This window comes from Lepisma saccharinum, chromosome 30 (assembly GCF_977018435.1).
Source record: "Lepisma saccharinum chromosome 30, izLepSacc3.1, whole genome shotgun sequence".
NCBI lineage: Eukaryota > Metazoa > Arthropoda > Insecta > Zygentoma > Lepismatidae > Lepisma > Lepisma saccharinum.
In genome coordinates, this window is record NC_139258.1 from 37,581,795 (window position 1) to 37,603,501 (window position 21,707).

At 40.4% G+C, this 21,707-nt stretch overlaps 1 protein-coding gene across 1 annotated transcript in view; it reads right to left on the reverse strand.

Annotated features, from left to right (window-relative positions):
• Nucleotides 1-296: 296 nt before the first annotated feature.
• The window catches only part of Prp6 (pre-mRNA processing factor 6), a 98,151-nt gene continuing 76,740 nt past the window's right edge, over nt 297-21,707 (reverse strand). The window contains exons 16-17 of the mRNA XM_083115267.1: nt 19,771-19,897; nt 297-903 (exon numbers count right to left, since the gene is read on the reverse strand). Of these exons, the coding sequence (XP_082971393.1) occupies nt 751-903; nt 19,771-19,897 (280 nt within the window). The 3' untranslated portion in view covers nt 297-750. The remainder of the gene's footprint in view (nt 904-19,770; nt 19,898-21,707) is intronic.

Here is a 21,707-nt window from a genome sequence, read left to right on the forward strand (position 1 = left end):
GGTGAGGTAGTGCACCATCTTGTTGGAAGTGAATGTGGCCTTCCTAGCCATCCTCACTATTGACCTGTGAATGCAGCTTTTTTTTTTAATGGAACCGCTGCTGGCACTTGAGGAATTCAGTATTATTCCACACCACTAGTCAAGCTTGATATATTTCGTTACAAAATGACACCACAACCAGTTCTGTAACATTTCCAAATAAATTTTTATACACTTACAAAGTTGTAAAGTCCTTTTTGGACCACCCTGTATAATGGCAAATAATAGTCACGACTCAAATTTCAACAAACATTTTATTGTTTTGAAATATCATTATCGACAGACATAAATATGGTCATGTTATTTAGAAAGTGGTTAAAATGACAATTCTGGGTAAATTCACATATTCTGTATCTTTGGTCTACACAGAAGTACAAGAAAATGAAACCAAGGACCCGAACTGACAAAAATTGGTTCCATTAATCCACTAAGACACATTATAACCACTCTTAGAAATGCCTTCCTAGCTGGCATTCACTATACTGACATACAAATGAACATAAAAGTGTGATGAACTTGGTACATCTTTATTCAAATAAAAGTATTCTCTTCATACATAACATATGAATCATACACACAAAACAACAAGTATTTATTTTTTGTCACACGTACCACATGTTATTTCTCCAGTCTCTTCACACCACACAAATATTTATGCATTTATTATTTACATGACATTAAATTTGAAGATTCTCTTTCATATTAACTGATTCACACAGGTATGGGGATATCCTTGGCTACCATCACCAATATCTCATCAAACTTTAATTTCCAATGTTTGATGTCCTTGGAGATCTTACACCAATGCTCACCATGGTGGGGCTCTGCTGCAAGACATCGCTTCTTCACGTCTTCTTGACTTTCCTGCAAAAGCAACAGAATTCATCTTCAAGGATAAATGCTTAACAAAAAAATATTACTGCCAAGTTGGATATTAGAGTACTGCATTTGACACATCTCCCAAGCTTGTTTGTATACAGGGTGGCTCAAAAAGTCACTTAACACCCCCAGTACAAGGCCACTGCAGCGTGTAACATAGAAATGGTGATGACCAATCGTTATCAGGCCAAGGGGGAACCACATTGACGCCACTTGTAGGGTCGGTGGCCATCTTGATGTCCGCCATCTTGAATTCAACTTCAGAATTTTAAATGGGAAGGGGGTCGTGCGACATATCAAAATGGGCTAGAATTTCACGAGAAATGCATTGGTGAAGGTTTTTTTTGACGTATCTTTAACCAGTAAAAAGTTATGACTGAATTCTTGTACCAATTTGCTCCTTTTCGAGGTGTTAGAAAAATGCCTTAAAATTTGTTTACCGCATTGGTAATGTATCGAGATCAAAGTGATGTCTAGGGAGAGAGGTTCGCATGCTATTGCACACAATTTTAATTGGATACATCCACGAAGAGCTGCGCATTATGAATGGTTGTCGCGAACAATTTACAGTGTGACGCTTCCATTGAATTAGAAGTCCTTCACAGTGACAAGGCTAATGTTTATGTTCATAAGAAAGTTTAGAAATCTGTAATTTAATGGAAGCGTCACACTGTAATTGTTCGCAACAACCATTCATAATGCGCAGCTCTTCATGGATTAAAATCTTGTGCAATGGCATGCAAACTTCTCTCCCTAGACATCACTTTGATCTTGATGTGTTACCGATGCGCTAAACAAATTTTAAGGCATTTTTCTAACACCTCGAAAAGGAGCAAATTGGTACCAGAATTCAGTCATAACTTTTTACTGGTTAAAGATACATAAAAAAACCTTCACCATTGCATTTTTCATGAAATTCTAGCCTGATTTGATATATCATATCACCCCCTTCCCATTTAAAATTCTAAAGTTGAATTCAAGATGGCGGACATCAAGATGGCCACCGACCATGCGGGTGGCGTCAATGTGGTTCCCCCTTGGACTGGCAATGATTGGTCATCACCATTTCCATGTTGCTTGCTGCAGTGGCCTTGTATCGAGGGTGTTAAGTGACTTTTTGAGCCACCCTGTAGAATCAAATATCATTTCAATGTGACACCAATAGTAGGCTACATGTAAAAATTCACCCTGGTAGTTTCAGCACATAATGATCTATTTCATTTTCAATACTTACGATAATATTTATGTAATTCATAGAGCTGCGGTGGTCTAGTCGGTAGGGCATATCTGACTGTCACGCGGGAGACCCAGGTTCGACTCCCAGGGTGGGTGATCTAAGGGCGGAATTTTTCTGGCCTTGTCCCCACATTAAGTGGCTCTGGGGCTCACCCAGCCTCCAATCAATGGTACTTTGGGTCAACCATGAGGGGTAAAGGCAGCCGGAGCAAAATGGTGAGATCGAGAATGTGTGAGCCCCTACCCTCACATCCCCTAAATGTGCCTTCATGACATGGTGCTATATGCACAGGGAACTTTACCTCACCTTCATTTTCATATACCGCTATGTATTAATAAGATCAGCTAAACTTCATTTTAACATAGAGATGATGACTCACTTTAGTTTCAATTTCACTGTGTCTTTCGCTTCACGATCCATATTTGAGGGCCCACTACCACAGAAAAATTTCGGTTTTACGTGAACTACTGAACTTCGAGCGTATACCGATCATTTTGCCCATTCGAGCTATTTGGTTGAGCAAAGAAGCTGTCATTTCCGTACACTATCTAGTGTCGTCCGTGCAAACTATTAGATGCTCGAGCTTTCAAACCAAAGTGACAAGCTACAGGTGGCTCTTTTCACTTGGAAACAAGCCTTCAGAAACAAATTAAACCTTTTGTACCAAATGACACGACAAGCTGCCTGTCACTTGTTGCTTGCGTGTTACTCCCAATTGCCATTATTTTATTATAGTACAGGGTGAGGCAAAAGTCAGGTTACATAAGAAAACAGTGTATACAAAAATAACTGACATAACGTGATTGCTATGTAATGGTTACAGCTACAGTACATGTTCAAAATGTGCACAATCTGCTTGAAAGCATGCTTCAATTTGACGCTCCCAGTTGTGTAAGACCTCTGCTAGTGAGGGATGTAACGGTCCCTGTGGGTTTCTTTGAGATGGTCCAGGCCAGGCCCGTACCAAAGAGGGGGGGCAAGGGGGCCATCCCCCCCCCTCGAGCCATGAAATATTTTAATGCAAACCTATAAAAATGTACGAAAATAACATGGACGATTTTTTAAGGTTTTTGCAAGAATTTTAATTATCTTCTTTCATGAATGAATGTGTTGTTTCTGGAGAGAGAAGTCTGCAGTCTATTATATTTAATAATTTAGTAATCATGGCTGTTCAGTGGTGCTGGTGTAAGAAAATTGCAAACATTGTTAATTTTGGAATACTGTATTATTCAAATACTTTTGAGAATGGAATTTAAACAATAAGCACCAAGTTGTTCGCCGTGCGACAGCCATTCTCTGTAAGCAACTGTATTGTTGATTGCTGGGTCAGGGAGAAAGTGAGAGAGAGAGAGGGGGGGGGGGTATTGCTGAGTGGAATTTTGTCCCCTTACTTTAGTCCATAATATTGCAACACTACAACTGAACGTCCAGCTGCAATATTACCATAGAGTTGGTGGTCACATCCAGGGTACAAATTCCCTTGATGGAAGGGGAATCTCCCTCTCACCTTTCCACCAACGGCCTTGTTCTATTAAAATTTTCCCACCATCAAAATTTTTCGAGGGGAAGAGTTTGTGTTATAACAAAGATAATGGCCTCCCCGATGGCGCAGTGGTAGCATCGTCGCCTTGTAATCAAGGGGTCCCTGGTTCGATACCTGGTGGAGGCACATAGTGGTTCGGATTCCATTTTAAACTGTAGGTCCAGACCCCGATTAGCCTTACCGTGCATAAAGTGGACTTAAATCAACCAACCAACAACAAAAATAAGCAATTAGTTTTGACTTTAAACATACATAACTAAGAATAATATCATCATCACATACAAACAAGGAAGAACAGCCACAGGCTGAACCTCGCCCTTCAATAAAGAAAATTTGAATTTGAACCAAAAATGATGTCTGTCTGTGTGTGAATGTTGCATACATCTCTTGCTCTCTCCCTTTCTTTTTTTCTTTAGGGCTGGTAACAGCATGGGGTTAAAACTTACTTAAGTAGTCATAGATTAGATTAAAAAATTATATCAAATTGGACTACTAAAGAATAGAGCTGTAGCTGCGCAAAGAGTTATCATTGTCACCCTACGCCACTGGAATACAGAAATTAGACCAACTTGTTATTTCTCCTCCATTTCTCACCTCCTTTCGTTGGAAATAGAACATAGCACTTACATGTTAATTTAATATGAAAGTAATGTCTTCTTAAAGTTTCTTATTTTCTGCCCCTCCACCTAGTTATCTTTAATTTCCAATCGAATTTGAAGATGATGTGGGATATACAACCGAACCGACTGCCCTTTTATTACCCATATTTCTTGAATGTTAGGTTTTCATCGAATTCAATGGAAAAGAGTAGTTACATAATATTTCTTCAATGTCTAAATATTCCAGATACATCTAGGCAGGTGGGTGAGAAAAACTATTCTCGTCCTGGGTGCTGAAATCTCTAGCTGCAGCTCTGATAAGGAAATATTTCCTTTTGAGAGACCATTAACAGATCTAGAACATTATAAAAATATAACACAATAAACGTGAAACCAATAATTAAATAAAATCTAACACTTATTAAAAACATTTCACCTATCTTCTAATTTCTTGATATTTTGAATCAGTTGTTAAAGGAATTAGCAAATTAATGTGTTTATATATGTTTAATGATATTAATTAATTATTTAATAATTTACAAACGTATATTTCATGACAATAATATATATATATATATATATATATATATATATATATATATATATATATATATATATATATATATATATATATATATATATATATATATATATATATATATATATATTCAGTCACTTTCTTCTCACACCGAGGATGCTACTAAGTTAGCGGAAATTTTGAATTTTTCCCCTGTCCGGTGAGTGTTTCCTTTCTCCTTCTTTGATTTTTAATATATATAACCACTGTTTCGGGCTTGGCCCCCCTCCCTCAAAAAAATCCTGTGTACGGGCCTGGTCCAAGCTCTCATTTCTCTTAGCGTACATGTCCCACGATTAAAACATCATGGGTGTGAAGTCTGGTGACCATGGTGGCCATTGATCTATGTAACCTGACTTTTGACTCACCCTGTATAGTATATTAAAGGTTGAACCAATACTAATATCCTACCAATTCTCACTGATACTGATGCTTGAAGATTTACAATATGAATTAAACATTAATTAAATGTTAGTATTAATATGTACATTACTAGTTTTACTTTAAAATATTTAAAGAATTACATCTAATAACAAAATTATTTTTTTCACACCATACTGGTGAATAATGAATGAAAATTTTGAATTTTACATAATTTCCATGATAATCACACTATGCTAAAGTGTCATGTGGCATTTTTGTGGACCCAGTGAAGCAACAAAACTCCGGAAAATAATCAGTTGGTATCGGTGATGAATTTCAACCAATACTTTATGATACGAATATCACTGGTATCGATCGGACAGACACTGATACACAGGCATTCGTATTGGTTTGACCCCATAGTATTGTTACTTTATATCGGTACTTTAACATCTAGTGGCCGGATGGTTGATATTTCGAGCATGCCTGTATTTCTATTGATGACGGATGGTCGATATATAGACCAACAGTACATGGCAGCAATTAATGTTCCATTATTTGAAAACTACACACAATATTTCACTTCTTTCTTTTTTTATCTTTAGTATACATATGAAAGTATGAAATACTTAAATTACCAAACAATATATGCATTGATACTATTATTAACAAGCGCTGTTTGAAAAATTCTTTGTTTCCCTTCGTTACCCCCATAATATTATGGGATAGATTTATATAAATGGTAAAAACTTCTAAATTAATGCATATTTTTGAAAAAATAAATTGTACATGTAAGAATGAGTAAAAACTAATATCCCACAATTTAAGGTCCAGGGGAAATACAGGGACAAAGGCCCAATATTTGAAATTTGACCGGACCACATGGCTATTATTAAGCGCCATTTGACGATGTCCTTTGTTTTCCTTTGTTTTTGCATGGTTGTAGAAATGTACCACTGCAACATATCACATTCTTCATTCACTTTGGTCTATTGGGGGGATGGGGCACAGGTGCATGCCAATTTTTTCAAAAAATTCAATTTTCTTCTTCTACGGGATAAATAGAAGATAACTTCTCGACCAGTGCATCTTTTTGAAAATTTAAATTCTAAATGCAAGAATGAGTGAAAAGCACCACTTTAAGGTAAAGTCTGACAATTAATTGTCCTGGGGGAGTGTGGACAAAGGCCCAAATTTCAAAATTTTCTATAATTAAGAAAAATTTCTGAATGTCGTAATTTCAGTTCTTTTTTTCTTTTCAAAATTGCAGCACTGGAATTACACATCCTCATAGTGTGGTATTTTTCTTGTCGTGGTTTCCTCCAAATTTGGTCCATCCAGTGTCCACATGGCTGACAATTCCAGAAATTGTTCCGTAAACTGGCAACACTGTGGCTTTATACCGTGCGTCCATTTCGATCTGCAGCCGAGAGATCGGGAGAAACGTGGCGGGCGGCGCTGACGGAGGTGCCGACATTTGCGGCCTGTAATGCCCGCATATTTTTATGGACATATGCAGACATTTATATAATGTAGCGTGACGTCGGGTAAGGTACGGGATCGAGTCACGCCGGGACGTAGCTCAGATAAATACAGTAGGTCTTAAGTTTGACTTGGCTAACCACCTCTACCCTTAAGGAGGCTGATGAAGGATTGTTGGGAGCCTGTGTTGTTGAACGCTACTCACCCCTTGCTGTTGGTCTGGCCCTCGGCTTCTGGCGTCGGCGACGGTGACAGGTGTCCGCTGGAGAGATCGAAGATGACGATAAGAGACGGCGGGCAATTCGGCGACTTGTTTTATTCTTGCAGATTCTTCGGTTGGCTTAATCCGGACTGCTATGGACTTCTCGCTTGTTGCCGCCTCGTACTGTCGCGATCTCTCAGCAGGCCGTCGTCCTCTTCTCGTCGATCAGTTTGGTGGTGATATTGGAGCGAAGTGAGAGATCGATTTACTGTCTCCAGCGGTTTTATACATTGGATTTGAGTCATAGGTTGGTGGACTTTGCACCTCCACTGTGCACCTGGGGTATCCCTGGATGCAGATGGAAATTTACAGTGGAGGTGCACTCACCGCCGGCGAGGGCCGTTGCCTTGCTGACTGTGCAGAGCCGAGTGGAAAATTCTAGTTGCTCGGCTCTGCATCCGGTGGAATGTGGGGTGAATGAGCGTTCAACTTGCGAGCTTCTGAGCGATGTTTGAGGCAAATTAATGTTTCGACTTTTATGCTCCCAATTCCTTCATCATTCCCCTGGCCAAGATGTATCCACTGTGAGTGGTTACGAAGCAGAGTAGAGATGGTTATGGAGAGTATATTTGAAATAATAATTGAAGGTACATTGAGTAAAGAAAAATAAAAACCCTGTATATAATAATGTGTAAAAATAAAAATAAAAAAAAAAAAAGTTGGAGCTGTCGGTATAGCTGGTACTGCACGGGTCTGGCTGCATGTTCAGCTGGAATGCTGACTACTGGTGGTATGCTGAGCTGCAGGCTGCCTGTGGTCTGCTGGCTACATGTTTATGTGCTTGGTGCAGGATGGCGGCATGGTGTCTGGCTGGCTGCATGATGTCTGCATGGTGTGCTGCAATAAGCCATCTGCTGGCTGGCCGGCTGCATGATGTCTGCTGCAATAGGAAGGCTCCTGGCTGGCTGGCTGCATGATGTCTGCATCATGATGTCTGCTGCAATAGGAGGTCTCCTGGCTGGCTGGCTACATGATGTCTGCATCAGGATGTCTGCAATAGAATATGTGCTGGCTGGCTGGCTGTATGATGTCTGCTGCAATGGGAAGGCTCCTGGCTGGCTGGCTGCATGATGTCTGCATCATGATGTCTGCTGCAATAGGAGGTCTCCTGGCTGGCTGGCTACATGATGTCTGGCTGGCTGCAATAGGATGCCTGCTGGCTGGCTGGCTGCATGATGAGCCGCATGAAGACTGCATGATGTCTGCAATAAGATGTAGGCTGGTTCGCTGGCTGCATGGTGTGTGCTGCAATAGGAGGTCTCCTGGCTGGCTGGCTGCATGATGTCTGCAATAGATGGCCGCTGGTTGGTTGGCTGCTTGTACAGCTGCTCCAGGATGACTGCTGCGCCATGATGATTCCTCGCTGACCGACTGCTGGGTGACTGGCTGCATGCGGAACTGCCGAAGAGATGCTTGAGAACGCCGTGAGTGTAGTATGGCCAGATGGTGACGTTGTGCAAGGGGGAGCCGACAAGCGTAGGGAAGGGGAAGTTATAATAAAAGGTGTTCGCCTAAGTGCGGAAGAGTAAAGGTTGGAGGCGAAGGTGACATAAGTGAAATGACAGGGGTGGGTAGACAGTAGCCATCATCGAAGGTGATACGTGTGGGAAGAGGAGGAGCTAAGCGAGTGGGAGTTGTAAGTTGACGAAGAGTGGGAGGGGGTGGTGGGGAATGTGCGGGACGTTGAGATATAGTAGCTAAGGAAATAGGAGGACTAATAATAGGGACGGAACATGTCTTAGGAGGAGATGGGGTTCGCCGGTGACAACATGAACAGCAAGAAGTGTGACGTTTTAGACGTAAGTACATGTAAGTAATGCAAATACAAAGAAGCAGGAGAGCTATGAAAATTAAGAAGAGATAGGAGGTTGTATGTGCAGGAGATTTTACAAGGTCATGAGGGGTAAGTGCACGAGCCTTAGAAGTAAAACATAAGAAAAGGGGAATGTGGAGAAGTTTAAATTGGTATATGACACCTAGAGTGAGACATGTGAGCCAGACAAAAATTATAATGATAGGAAAATCCGCATGTCTGTAAAGTGGAGTTATAGGAGGGATGTCAAGAACTTTATATTGGGAGAGGTTAAGGTGAGGGATATGAAATGTCCATTGTTTATGATAAAGAGCCGTTGCATTCACAAGGGGGGAAATTTTATAATGGGTGTCGAGTAGAAAATTGGGATTGTTGGTCCAGGCAGCAGGAAGGATATGAATTGTTCGGTGGATTGTTGAATGATCGAAACCACAAGGAAAGATAGCATGAATTTTGATATCGGGGGTGATAAGTACATCTGTACGGCAAGCCACGTGTAACAATACTGCACCGGGTTCGTGAAAAGTGGTAAGATTGTAATGTAAAGTGGAGCCATTAGCGTAAAAAAAGGTGATGGTAGGAGGAGGATTAATTATTGCATAAACATTTAAATCTAATTTGACCACATCAGTGAGGTGGGATTCGTGACATGCGTAGGTACACCCATTCATCGTATCAGCCACGGTTGTTGCTTGAATCAATTTGGAAAAACAGAAATTGAGCCCATCGTGTCTTCCTGTGTGAGAAGGCAGAAGGCACAATTTCTGTGTATGGACCTGACAATTTTCAAGGTCTGTACCACTAATAGTGACAACATTATGAGAATCATCAATGGCGATATACGATGGATTATGTGACACTACACATGTTAAATTTTGATATGAAAAGGGGACAGGGATTGCTAAATAAAGTGTATATTTCTTCTGAGTGGAAGTGATAGGCACTTTCAACTCAATATTGACAGCATCAGGAGAAATTCTGCATTGGGACAGTGGTATCTGATAATACATGTCAATAAGTGTGAGAGGAATCGCTATATCAAATCCAGTAGGAAGAATATTTTTTTGAATCTTTTTCAAGTCTCGGTGCAGTGTTGTTTTAGATACAACATGTTCAGAGAGAAAATGATGTTTACAATTGCTAATGGTATTCTCATATTCAAAAAGGGTGAAAAATTGGCTAAGCTGCAAGGTTAGGGTCATAAATTCGATGAGATATGCCTGTGCTTGATGTGCATCTTTGATTGTTAAATTTTTGAGTTTATTAATCAATGCTTCCTGATTTCGAGCCAAACTATCAGAGTGGTTAGCATATTCAGTAAAAACATCCTCAATCTGATGTTGGAAAGAGTGAATTTCACCAGTTAAATTTTGATAGAAAATATGATTAGCTTGCAGTTGTAATTTAATGTGAGATATCGTTTGTTTTACTTCATGAGCATTTTGGAATAGGGGTTCTAGTTGCTTAGTAGTGGCAAAATCACAACAATAGTTAGCAATGCTACTGATAAAGCCAAGGAGTGCACGCTTTTGTCTAACTACGGAAGTGTTGGGGGTGGGTCGTGTGAAGAGGGAAAGGTGTGAAAAAAGGTGTGAATGAAAATTTTGGAGTTGGACCGCAAGTTTACATTGGTTGGAATCTTCTTCACCTTTGTTGCACATGGCATTATGTAGTGTTGATGGGAAGTGTTGGGGTTTAGGCATTTGTAATTTCACATTGTAGTAGATGGGGATGGTATAATGATAAGGGATGGTTCCTGGTAGTTCTTTCAGATAAATTCCCGAGATGATTTTCACATGTTCAGTCGCCGTGGTGACCGAAAAAATGAGGGAAAAAAAGGAAAGTAGCAACATTACTGCCATTGTCGGTAGTGAACCCTGAAAGGGACAAAGATACAATTTTAAAACGGAGTTTGCATAAAAAAAATATTATGTATTAAGCATGAGATTTGTGATGGAAAAAAAATTGTTTTCCGAGTAAGCTACTCAAATAAAAAGGTAAAAGATCACTAATGAAAAATTATAAAAGAGAAGGATTAACAAATTGTAATGCAAGAGATTCTCGAGACTGAATAGTTTATAATATAAACTTCTGCATTTTTATTTGTTTGTATTTTATTACCATTTGTTTATGTTTTGTGCTCCGCGATGTATTTGCTCGAGCCGAGGCGATTACTAAATCGTCAGCTGTGCGAGATTCGTCTACGGGTAGGTCGCGCATGCGCATATACTTGTGCGAGTTTTTTTTTTTTTGTACAATCTGCTTGCTGCAGACAGAAAAAAATCGCGTTGTCGCTAGCGAGTGGAAAATTCACGTACTCAACCAGTAGTCAGTTGAGAGACTACGTTCCTGATTGGCCGTTTTTACTTTCTACTTCTTTATTATTATTACTTTGTGGAATATTAAAAGTTTATTTTAGTCTTCGAACTTGCTTTTAAAGTTAATTCCCGACTCTTTTATGTGTACAGTGTTTAGGAGTGAGGGAACAGGAAGAAGAGGGTACTACGTGAATCAAAATGGCGGAACTTCCGTTTTTACATGTGCTCGTTCTTGTGTGCGGCTTGGTGAAAAAATCACGTTGCGAAAACAAAAATTGCGAAAATACAAGTATTATATTGACATGTGGGTGCGAAAAGATTATTTATAAGGTGTGAATGGACTGTGCAACGGTGAAAAATGGAAAAATTTAATATTTAAGTGACAGACTCGTCCGAGTCAAGGTGCCTTGGTTTCAAACGGTGAATCGTGATAGCATCGGTTTTCAGTTTGCCACGACCATCGGTGTATTCCACCAAATAGGAATTGGCGTCGTTTTGTGAAATTATTTTCCCTTGAAATTTGTAGGAGGAGGAAAATGCCTTGGGTATGTGGGGATGAGGGGTAGTGTCCAAAATATACACTAATTGTCCAGGGGAGTAGGTTGTTTGTTGTGTCTTTTTGTCGGCACATTGTTTTTGCTGCTCAAATCGCTTTGCTAAATGTTTGTGTGCTAGTTCTCGAGCGGCTTGGAGTTGTTCCATTCTCTGTTCATTAGAGTGGATAGTGGTGTTGGGATTAGTAGGGAGAACAGCATCTGCAATTAACCTAGGGTGTTGTCCCAATAGCAAAAAATAGGGGGAGTTGTTCATGCCAAGATGTGTACTTACATTGTGGGCATGGGTCGCGCTAGCCAAAAGTTCATGCCATTTACCTTGTTTTTGTACCACATAAGTTTTCATGATGGATTTCAAGTAGTGAAAAGATGATTCGACTACACCATTTCTGAAGTGGGCAGCAGTATCAACAAATTTTAATGTGACACCAGTAATTTTGGATAATTCCTGTATTAATTTGCTACAGTTGGGGGAGCTCCTGTCAAGCATAATCGTCTCTGGAAGACCAAAAATGAGAAAAACATGCGAGACAAGGGCGTTAGCTATTGAGTTGGCATCATGGTTGGGGAGGGTTGTAGTTATGGCAAATCTGGTACAATTGTCAACAACGGATAGAAAATATTTGTGTCCTGTGTCAGAGGTTGAAGTCAGTGGTCCACACACGTCAATATGTATTTGGCTAAAGGGATGACTAGCGGGTGGGCTCGTTTGCAGTGTATGTTGTACGGCTCCGTGAGCTCTTTTTGCTACTTGACATTCATTGCATTTGCGTACTGCAGCGTACACATATTTCTTTAGATTAGGCCAATAGTAGCGTAAAGAGAGATGGGAGTATGTTTTAGCAGCACCTTGATGTGCGGCCATCATTTTGTTACAGTGAATTAATTGAAACACTTCTTTTCTTAGTTTTTGGGGAATACATAACTGTCTTCTATAGCCTGGTGAAAATTTAGTGTTCCTATAAAGGATTCCGTTGTCAAGAACAAATGAGTAGGCTGTTTTCTCTAATTTGTGATCAGCATCTGGGTGGTTTTCATGAATTTTGATTAATGCTTGTAAGTATGGGTCCTCTCTTTGTGCCGTACCTATGTCAAAGTCATCGGATTGTAACATGAAGACTTGATTTAGTATGTCCTCCTCGTCTGTGTCAAGGAAAGTGTCTTGTGCTGTGTCGTTGGGCAAGGAAGGGGCTGGGTCTACAGGATTCCTCGATAATGCATCAGCAATACCATTCTGTGATGATGGGATATGGTGGATTTGGAAGTCGAACTCTTGGAAGAAGAGTGATCTTCGAGCAAGTACCCCGGACAACTGTTTTGTTGTTCTAAGGTAAGACAATGCATGGTTATCTGTGAAAACTATAAAAGGTGTGTTGATTAAGAAGAATTTGAATGATTTTAGGACATAAAAGGCAGCTGCAATTTCAAGAGAAAAGACGTCTGCTTTTTTCTCAGTGTCTGTAAGGTGTCTGCTGCAGAAGGCTATCGGATGCAGTATTCCATCAGTATCCTTCTGCATAAGACAACCACCCATACCCTGGTATGACGCGTCGATGTATACGCATGAAGTCTGCTTTGGGTCATAAGGTCTAAGAATGGGTGCGGAAATAATTTTGTCTTTTAATGCCTCAAAGCTTTTCTGATGCTCTTCATGCCAATGAAAGTTTACTTTCTTTTTGAGTAATTTGAACAAACATTCTGCGGGTTCCGCAAACCCTTGTACATAGCGTCTGATGAAATTGCATATGCCTAGGAAGGATTTCAAATTCTTCTTAGATTTAGGTGGAGGGAATTCTTTGATTGCACGCAGGATGTGATCAGAAATTTTAAATCCCTTTTGCGACACAAGATGGCCTAAGACTGGAATTTCCTCAAAGCAAAATTTACATTTATTTGGCCCTAGTTTCAAATTGGCTGCACGTAATTTAGCAAAGACTTTATGTAAAACTTGTAGCATTGCGTCAACTGAGTTTGTGTAGCAAATTATGTCATCCGTATATGCAGATATCTCGGAACTATCTATGCCAGATAGAGCCATAGACATTACATTGTTCATGACCTGACTACTTGTCTTCAATCCCATTGGCAGTACTTCATACTCGTAATTTCCACAATTACTAATTGCAAAAGAGGTCATTTTCTTCGACCTTTCTGTTAATTTTACCTGAAAAAATGCCGATTTAAGGTCAAGGGTTGTGTAATATTTCTTGCCTGCCATATCTGCTAAAATGTTATCAATGTTAGGTGTTGGGAGAGAAGAGGGCTGAATAATTTTATTCAGTGCCCGAAGGTCAGACACCACGCGGAACGAATTGTCTCGCTTGCGCACTAAGAGAACTGGGTGTCGGAATGGACTACCTTCTGACCTGCGAATGATGCCATCTTGTAAGAGCTTGTTAAGCTCAATTTTCATTTGCTCTCTAAGATTCAAAGGAATGGGGTATTGTCTCATATATGGAGGTTGATTGTCGCCAATGTCAATGTCGTACTCATAAATTGGGGTTGTGGTGAGTTTATCGCCTTTCCAAGCTAAAACATCAGCATAATCGAATACTAACTGTATGATTTTTTGTTTGTCTGCCTCTGATAAGTCAGGGTTAATACTGATGCAAGATGGGTCAAATTTTTTCTGACTTTCCTTCAGTCTTGTGTTTTCTATATTGTCTTCTGTGCATGCGTATGTAGTGGTAGTCATATCAGTGTTGGATGTGTCTGTCATGTCTACTAGAATGTCACATGGGGTTGCTTGGCCAAGTGGGGTGTTGGATTTGAGAGTGACTGGTTTCTCTGAGGGGTTATGAATTAGTAACAGAGGGGAAGAAGTGTTAAGTAGGGCATGGGGTATGAGGATATTGTATGTAAGGAGTGTTTCCTGAGAGGGTGTGAGTAGGATATTGTGGGGGAGGGGGGGAGTGATGGAAACTGGAATATATGTTCGGGTTCTAGGTTTTAGGGTTACATTTTCTGGGATTGTTACTAAACTGTGTTGGTTGCTAGTAGGGTGTAGTTTAGAAAAAATTACATCAGGGATGGTGTAGGTGTGTGATTTTGTGGGAAGGTTATAGTTTGGAATATGGCCTAAGCGTCTAAGAGTTAACAGGTTAGTACTAAGTGAAATGTCACAATTTTGTGTCTTCAAGAAGTCATTGCCAAGGAGAGGAGGTAATTCTTTGGATTGCACAACTCTAAAAGGGTGGGAGTACCTATATCTTCCTATGTGAAGGGGGAGTATTACAATTTCTGAGATAGGAAGTCTGTTACCAGTGACGCCTTTAATAATGCTGTGCATTTGAATTTTCTTTGCATTGGGTGGAATTAAATGCTGAGGACAAATACTAATCTGGCTTGCGTTGTCAATCATAATTTCTAGAGGGTGATTATTTACATGAGCTTGAATGAAGAATAGGTTGTTTTTTTCAAGGATAGGAACTGTGTCAAATTTTGTCTTGCGTGTGGATCCGTCCCATCGATTCACACGGTTTTTCAGTTTAAATCGCCCTTGTTTTCATTGTTTGGGTTATAAAAACAGTCCCTGGTAGAGTGATTTGACCGGAAACAGATCTGGCATTGCGAAAACTGTGAATTTTGTCGCCCCCCGTCTGAATTATTATTTCCACCTCGAGATCTGAAATTACGTCTCATGCCGCGAGTAGAACCTCTGCGATTGCCATTCCCCTGGCCGTAAAAAGTCGGCCGGGTCTGAAATTGATTACTGGTATTTGATTGTATTTGATCTGCCAGGTTCTGGACAGTGTGACACAACGCTTCAACTTTATTTTCTAATGTTAAGGTTTGCAATTGGTTCGTGACTGAATCTAGTTGGTTCGCTGTTGAACCGCCAGATGGCAGAATTGCGTTGCAAGACTGGGAAACGGCCGCGCTGGGAGAACTAGCAGACTGCGTGTTTGGAGTTTGACTTGAGGGGAGGGAAGGAGGGACTGTGGGCGTGGTTTGGACCTGCCAGGAGTTGGTCGGAAGAGCTGCTGGTGCTTGATAAGGTTGCTGCGGAAGAAAGTTGTATGGAGCTTGAGAGATCTGCGGGAGGGGGGTAGGGGGGGAATACGTCACAAATGACGAAGCAGGCTGAGGTGTGGGGAAAGGATGGGTGTTGCTGACCTGAGGTTGCGTACAGCTGGTAAACTGAGGGGAGGCTGTTGCGTAAATGGAATGCATGTACTTGGCGGCAACTATCAGTTTCATCGCTTCACTTTGTTCCTCATTGCATCTAGCTTGAATCAGCATGTCTTGCCTTTCTTGATTTTGCAGATGTGCAATGAGAGAACTTGTGTCGGTGAACTCTTTGTCTCCTATCGCAGCGATGTGTTTAGATCGAAGTCCCGACACAACATAAGAAAGGATTTGGGGATTCGTCGCTTGCGGGAAGAATTGAAGGACGAGATTTTTCTTGCGAATTACATAATCATGAATGGGCTGGTTAATTTCCTGCTTTGTCTCTAATAAAATTTGGATGGGCATGCTAACTAAGTGACTGCCTTTAAATAATGAAATTAATTCTTTCTTGATTTGCGGAAAGGTGAGGGTGTTGAAGTTTGGCTGCTTCCTGAGATCGTTCAAAAATGTGAGCGCTATGTCTGCGAGGAACAATGGCAACATTTCGCGTTTTTTATTTTCCTCCCACGCCAAAGCGCCCGCAATGCTATCGAACTTTTCAAAAAACTGCTCAACTTCTTGAGGGTTTTTTCCTGTGAAGGGGGCGGGGTATAAGCCATGGGGTATATTTACGGACATTATTGACGGGGATGGATTGATGGTAGGGGTGTTAGTTTTAGGTGTACTGGTTTGGGGTTCTGGGTGTTTCTTTTTTCGTTTGGGTGTTTCTAGACCACCTAGAAACTGGGGATAATCGGGATGTTGAGCCTTGGATCTGGTTATTCGGGGGGAAGGAGCGGGGGAATTAATAGCGGAGGCTAAGGAGAGAATCTGGTCAAGAGAACGGTCTAGCTCTTCGTGAAGAATAATTTGGGATTCGTTCATGCGAATTTAGGGAGGGGGAATTTTTTTTTATGCACTTATTCACAAGAAATGAAAGATAGTGAGCGGAAGAGAAAATTTACGAGTGGGGAGTTTATAATACGAAGTGTATTATCAAAAAGAAGAATATCTAGGGTTGCTGCTGTGTGCGGCGGGGATTTTAGATTATGGGGTTTTGAGTGACGTAAAAAAAATTAAAATTTTATGGAAATCCACGGAGTGGAGCCGGCTATCTCCACCATGTAGCGTGACGTCGGGTAAGGTACGGGATCGAGTCACGCCGGGACGTAGCTCAGATAAATACAGTAGGTCTTAAGTTTGACTTGGCTAACCACCTCTACCCTTAAGGAGGCTGATGAAGGATTGTTGGGAGCCTGTGTTGTTGAACGCTACTCACCCCTTGCTGTTGGTCTGGCCCTCGGCTTCTGGCGTCGGCGACGGTGACAGGTGTCCGCTGGAGAGATCGAAGATGACGATAAGAGACGGCGGGCAATTCGGCGACTTGTTTTATTCTTGCAGATTCTTCGGTTGGCTTAATCCGGACTGCTATGGACTTCTCGCTTGTTGCCGCCTCGTACTGTCGCGATCTCTCAGCAGGCCGTCGTCCTCTTCTCGTCGATCAGTTTGGTGGTGATATTGGAGCGAAGTGAGAGATCGATTTACTGTCTCCAGCGGTTTTATACATTGGATTTGAGTCATAGGTTGGTGGACTTTGCACCTCCACTGTGCACCTGGGGTATCCCTGGATGCAGATGGAAATTTACAGTGGAGGTGCACTCACCGCCGGCGAGGGCCGTTGCCTTGCTGACTGTGCAGAGCCGAGTGGAAAATTCTAGTTGCTCGGCTCTGCATCCGGTGGAATGTGGGGTGAATGAGCGTTCAACTTGCGAGCTTCTGAGCGATGTTTGAGGCAAATTAATGTTTCGACTTTTATGCTCCCAATTCCTTCATCAATAAATATTGCAAAACTAGCACTAACCTGTGTTATAAGAGTTGTTCAAAGTGATGTCCACCTACATTCACACATTCCTGGCATCGTTTGATGAAATTTTGATTCACACGCAAAAGTTCTTCTTCCGTAATTCTTCCTAGTTCTGCCCTTATATTGTCTTTTAGTTCGTCGATGCTATGAGGGTTATTTCGGTAGACTCTATTTTTCAAGGTTCCCCACAAATAATAGTCACATACGGTAAGATCTGCCGAACGTGAAGGCCATAAATCTCTTGAAATTATTCTGTCATCAAACACCTCCCTTATAGCATCCAAAGAATCAGCGGCGGTATGGGCTGTGGCCGAATCTTGTTGAAAATACCCATATTGTCTCTCATTATCTGATAACAACTGAAAAAAACGGCGCGAGTATTTGTGTGCGGTACCTCTCTGAATTTATTGTGTCTTCAAAAAATATAGGCCCTATTATTCTTTTGGCACTTACAGCACACCACACACCAATTTTTGCATCGTGTAACGGAACTTCGTGTATTATTCGGGGATTTTCAGTGCTCCAGTATCTATTGATCTGTGAACAAACATGACCACGCAAGTGAATCCATGCCTCATCCGAAAAAATTATTAACTGTGGATCAACAATACCATCTACAATATTCTGCAAAACCCAATTACAGAAATTTACTCTACTTACGTTGTCAGGGGGCCGTAATTCTTGCACTATAGAAACTCTGTACGGTTTTAATTTTAGTAGCTTAGTGGCTGTATGTGCTGATGATTTTGACACGCCCATCTCCTGTGAAACACGGCGTAGAGGTTTGTTTGGAGAACGTTCTAACGCTGCACCAATTTCATCGAGTTTTGCTTCGGTTAGAATCCGTCGTCTTTGCTTAGGTGTTTTAAAATTTAACGATCCAGTTTCTCATAATTTAAGGACAAGACGTCTAACCGTATCTCTATGTGGAGGTGAAACGCCTGGGAATTTCTGTACAAATTGCCTACACACGTCTCGACACGAGTCTGTTTTCACGTAAGTGTCATACATAAAAATTCTTTGTTCTAACGTGAGTGAACCTTGCGGCTGGCATTCCAATCGTCTGACTGACACAACACACATACACACTGCAATAACACAAACAAGTAACGGCAAGTAACCAAGAATAACACTCTTACGCACAGTACGAAATTAACACGCTCTTGGTTTACATCTGCCTGCCACTATATTCACAGCTCTGTAGTCGCGAAGGAACAAAAAACTTGTGCTAGGAGATTTCGGATTGCAAGGAAGCTCACGAACACCATTAGCTTTTAACGGTTCGTCTGCAGCGTAATCTTGATACAGTGTTGCACATTCGAAACCTCCAAACGATCCCCATCGACACAAAACTCTTTCAAGGATATAAACTTAAGCAGGACGTTACTGGTCAAAACTATGATTAAAATGTTTTACAGAGTATTATCTGTGGCTCTTAATATAATTTCTAAAGCGTATTTATTTGTGTATATAAGGGTGGAACTTGGAAGAATTACAGAAGAACTTTTGCGTGTTATAACACAGGTTAGTGCTCGTTTTGCAAGATGTCCACAAAAATAAGCGGGCATTACAGGCCTCAAATGTCGGCATCTCCGTCAGCGCCGCCCGCCACGTTTCTCCCGATCTCTCGGCTGCAGATCGAAATGGACGCACTGTACAATGTTATATATTTTTTTTAGCCAAGAAGTATCAGTCTGATTTCAACAAAACTTTGCACGGTTGTAAGAATATACCACTGCTACATACCAAATTTTTCATTCACTTCGATCTATTTGGGGGGGCACAGGGGCATGCAATTTTTTCTAAAAACTTAAATTTCCTTCTTCTTCCATTAACACTAATTATTGGGAGGCATAATGTATAAATTTTACCTCCGATAAAAGTCCTGACTAAGAAAGAAAACAAAACCAATTTCATCTCTCTACAATAATTAGTCATCAAGGTACGATTTTTTTTTTGTACTTTGCTGCAAGTTTTTGAAAAGCACGTGCTTGAAAAGGCACTGACGAGATTACAGGCACACGAGGCTCTCCCCATATAAAGGTTAATGGTATTGTCAAAAATTTCATACCTGTCCATGCTTGATACATAAATATAACTGCATTCACATAAATTAATCCACAAACTCACCTCTGTGCCATTTAGAAGTTCAAACTTGTAGAAGAAAGCCCATGCATCTCCAAGATCTGGTTCAATTTTCACTGTACGGTTAAACCACTCTCTGCACTTCTGAATTTTCCTTTCAGTCCAAAACAACCTGAAACAAAGTAAACAAGGATCTAAAATAACACAATTTAACCATAAGTGCACTATGTACATTATCATCTTTAGCTTCCCTCAATGTTTTTATTAATTCTAAAAAAACTGGTAAGAAACAGGATGATCATAGTACTGTGCCATATTAAGAGAATAATATACTTCACTTTTATTTTTAAACATTTATATTAGAGTACTGCATTGGACCACTTTCGCTCGGAAATACTTAACCGAATCTCCCACGCTCGAGCGTGATACACTCGATCGTACCGCACTTGTAGTGGAATGATTGACAATGTCCCGTATTTCAGACCCTAATAAGCAGAACTGTCACCCTAAAACCTATACATGGAAGGAAACCTTTCTATGCAATTACAATTCTAAATAATAATTCTGTATATTATTATGTAAGGCTCAAATTCAAAATATATTGAAGTATGCAATATCTACAGACCGAAACGTAAAATGGATACACATGCTGACAGACATTCCTAATTATCAATTGTGTGTGCCATCTAGCATTGCCTGTGCAAACTATTTGCCGCTCGAGCAAATAATGCTCATTGCATCGCTCCAATTTATATCCACATACCATTTCTGACACCTACTTTATTGTCTTTCATCATATATTTTCACTGTACCGAGTAGGCAACGATGTGTTGGGGAGCACCACTGATTCCGAAATACAGTTTTGATGAGCACCGGCATTATTTTATTTTACTGTTTTATTACAGTTTAAGTTGGTTTTTAAGTACACTTTAGGCACAGAAAGGCTAATCGAGACTGGACCTACAGTTTAGAGTAGGATTCAAACCACTATGTGCCTCCACATGATATCAAACCCAGGGTCTCTTGAGTACAAGGAGACAACATTACCACCATGCCATCGAGGTGGCACCTTTTAAAATTATTATTATTGATTGTGTATCATTTTGAATGGTAGTGGTGAAAACAATATGTACTTTTTAGTCTCTTATGTTTTGACTAACTACATATTCATGTTACAGAACTTTAGAAGCAGTAGCTAGGGACATGCACTGTTCCCTCTTCGTCATGTAGTGTTGCAATCTTTCCACTTCTTGCCGTGTGACGAGTTGAGAACAACCCATGCATTACTGCAAATTGAGGGATTTTTTTCTCAGCAAGGGAAATTTTGATCTCTCTCACCTCACGCAGTTGTGAGCAAAGCATTGAAATCCGAATGAGGGGAGGGCGTAGTGTGTAGTGACAAACGTATTCAACCATGCAAGGCCAGATGCGATGAGTGGAATATGTTGATACAGGTGCTGGAAAAATAGTTTTATAAAATGTCAGTGGTTTGAATTAAAAACATTCACAATGTCGAAGGAATTGGTGCATTTAGATGCTCTGACTTGTACTTGGAAGTTCAATGAAAATTTCAAATAATCAGTTTAATCTTGTATTTTTGTCACAGAACAGTCAATCCAATTCTCTATTCAGTGCATACGAGAATCTGTAACTTGTACTATTATGTCACTGATTTGAGATACTTTTTGTAAAGGTGCTGGCAATAACTAGGTGCATTTGATTAGGGTTTCGAGGATCCTCATTAGAATGACTAAAGCAAGTAAGTATGTACATTAAAAATGGTAATTAATGGTATGATGAAATGTTTATGTGGCATTAAACTTGGGTTTCTGATTGGACATACGCATTGAAGAAAGATAATATACATTATTAAAGCATGGCAATTACATAAAATACTGGCGATATTATTATCCCTTACAAACCATAGCAGTTTATCGGTATGGCGTTGTGAGTGATTTTGTCAGGTCGTCGAATGCTGAATT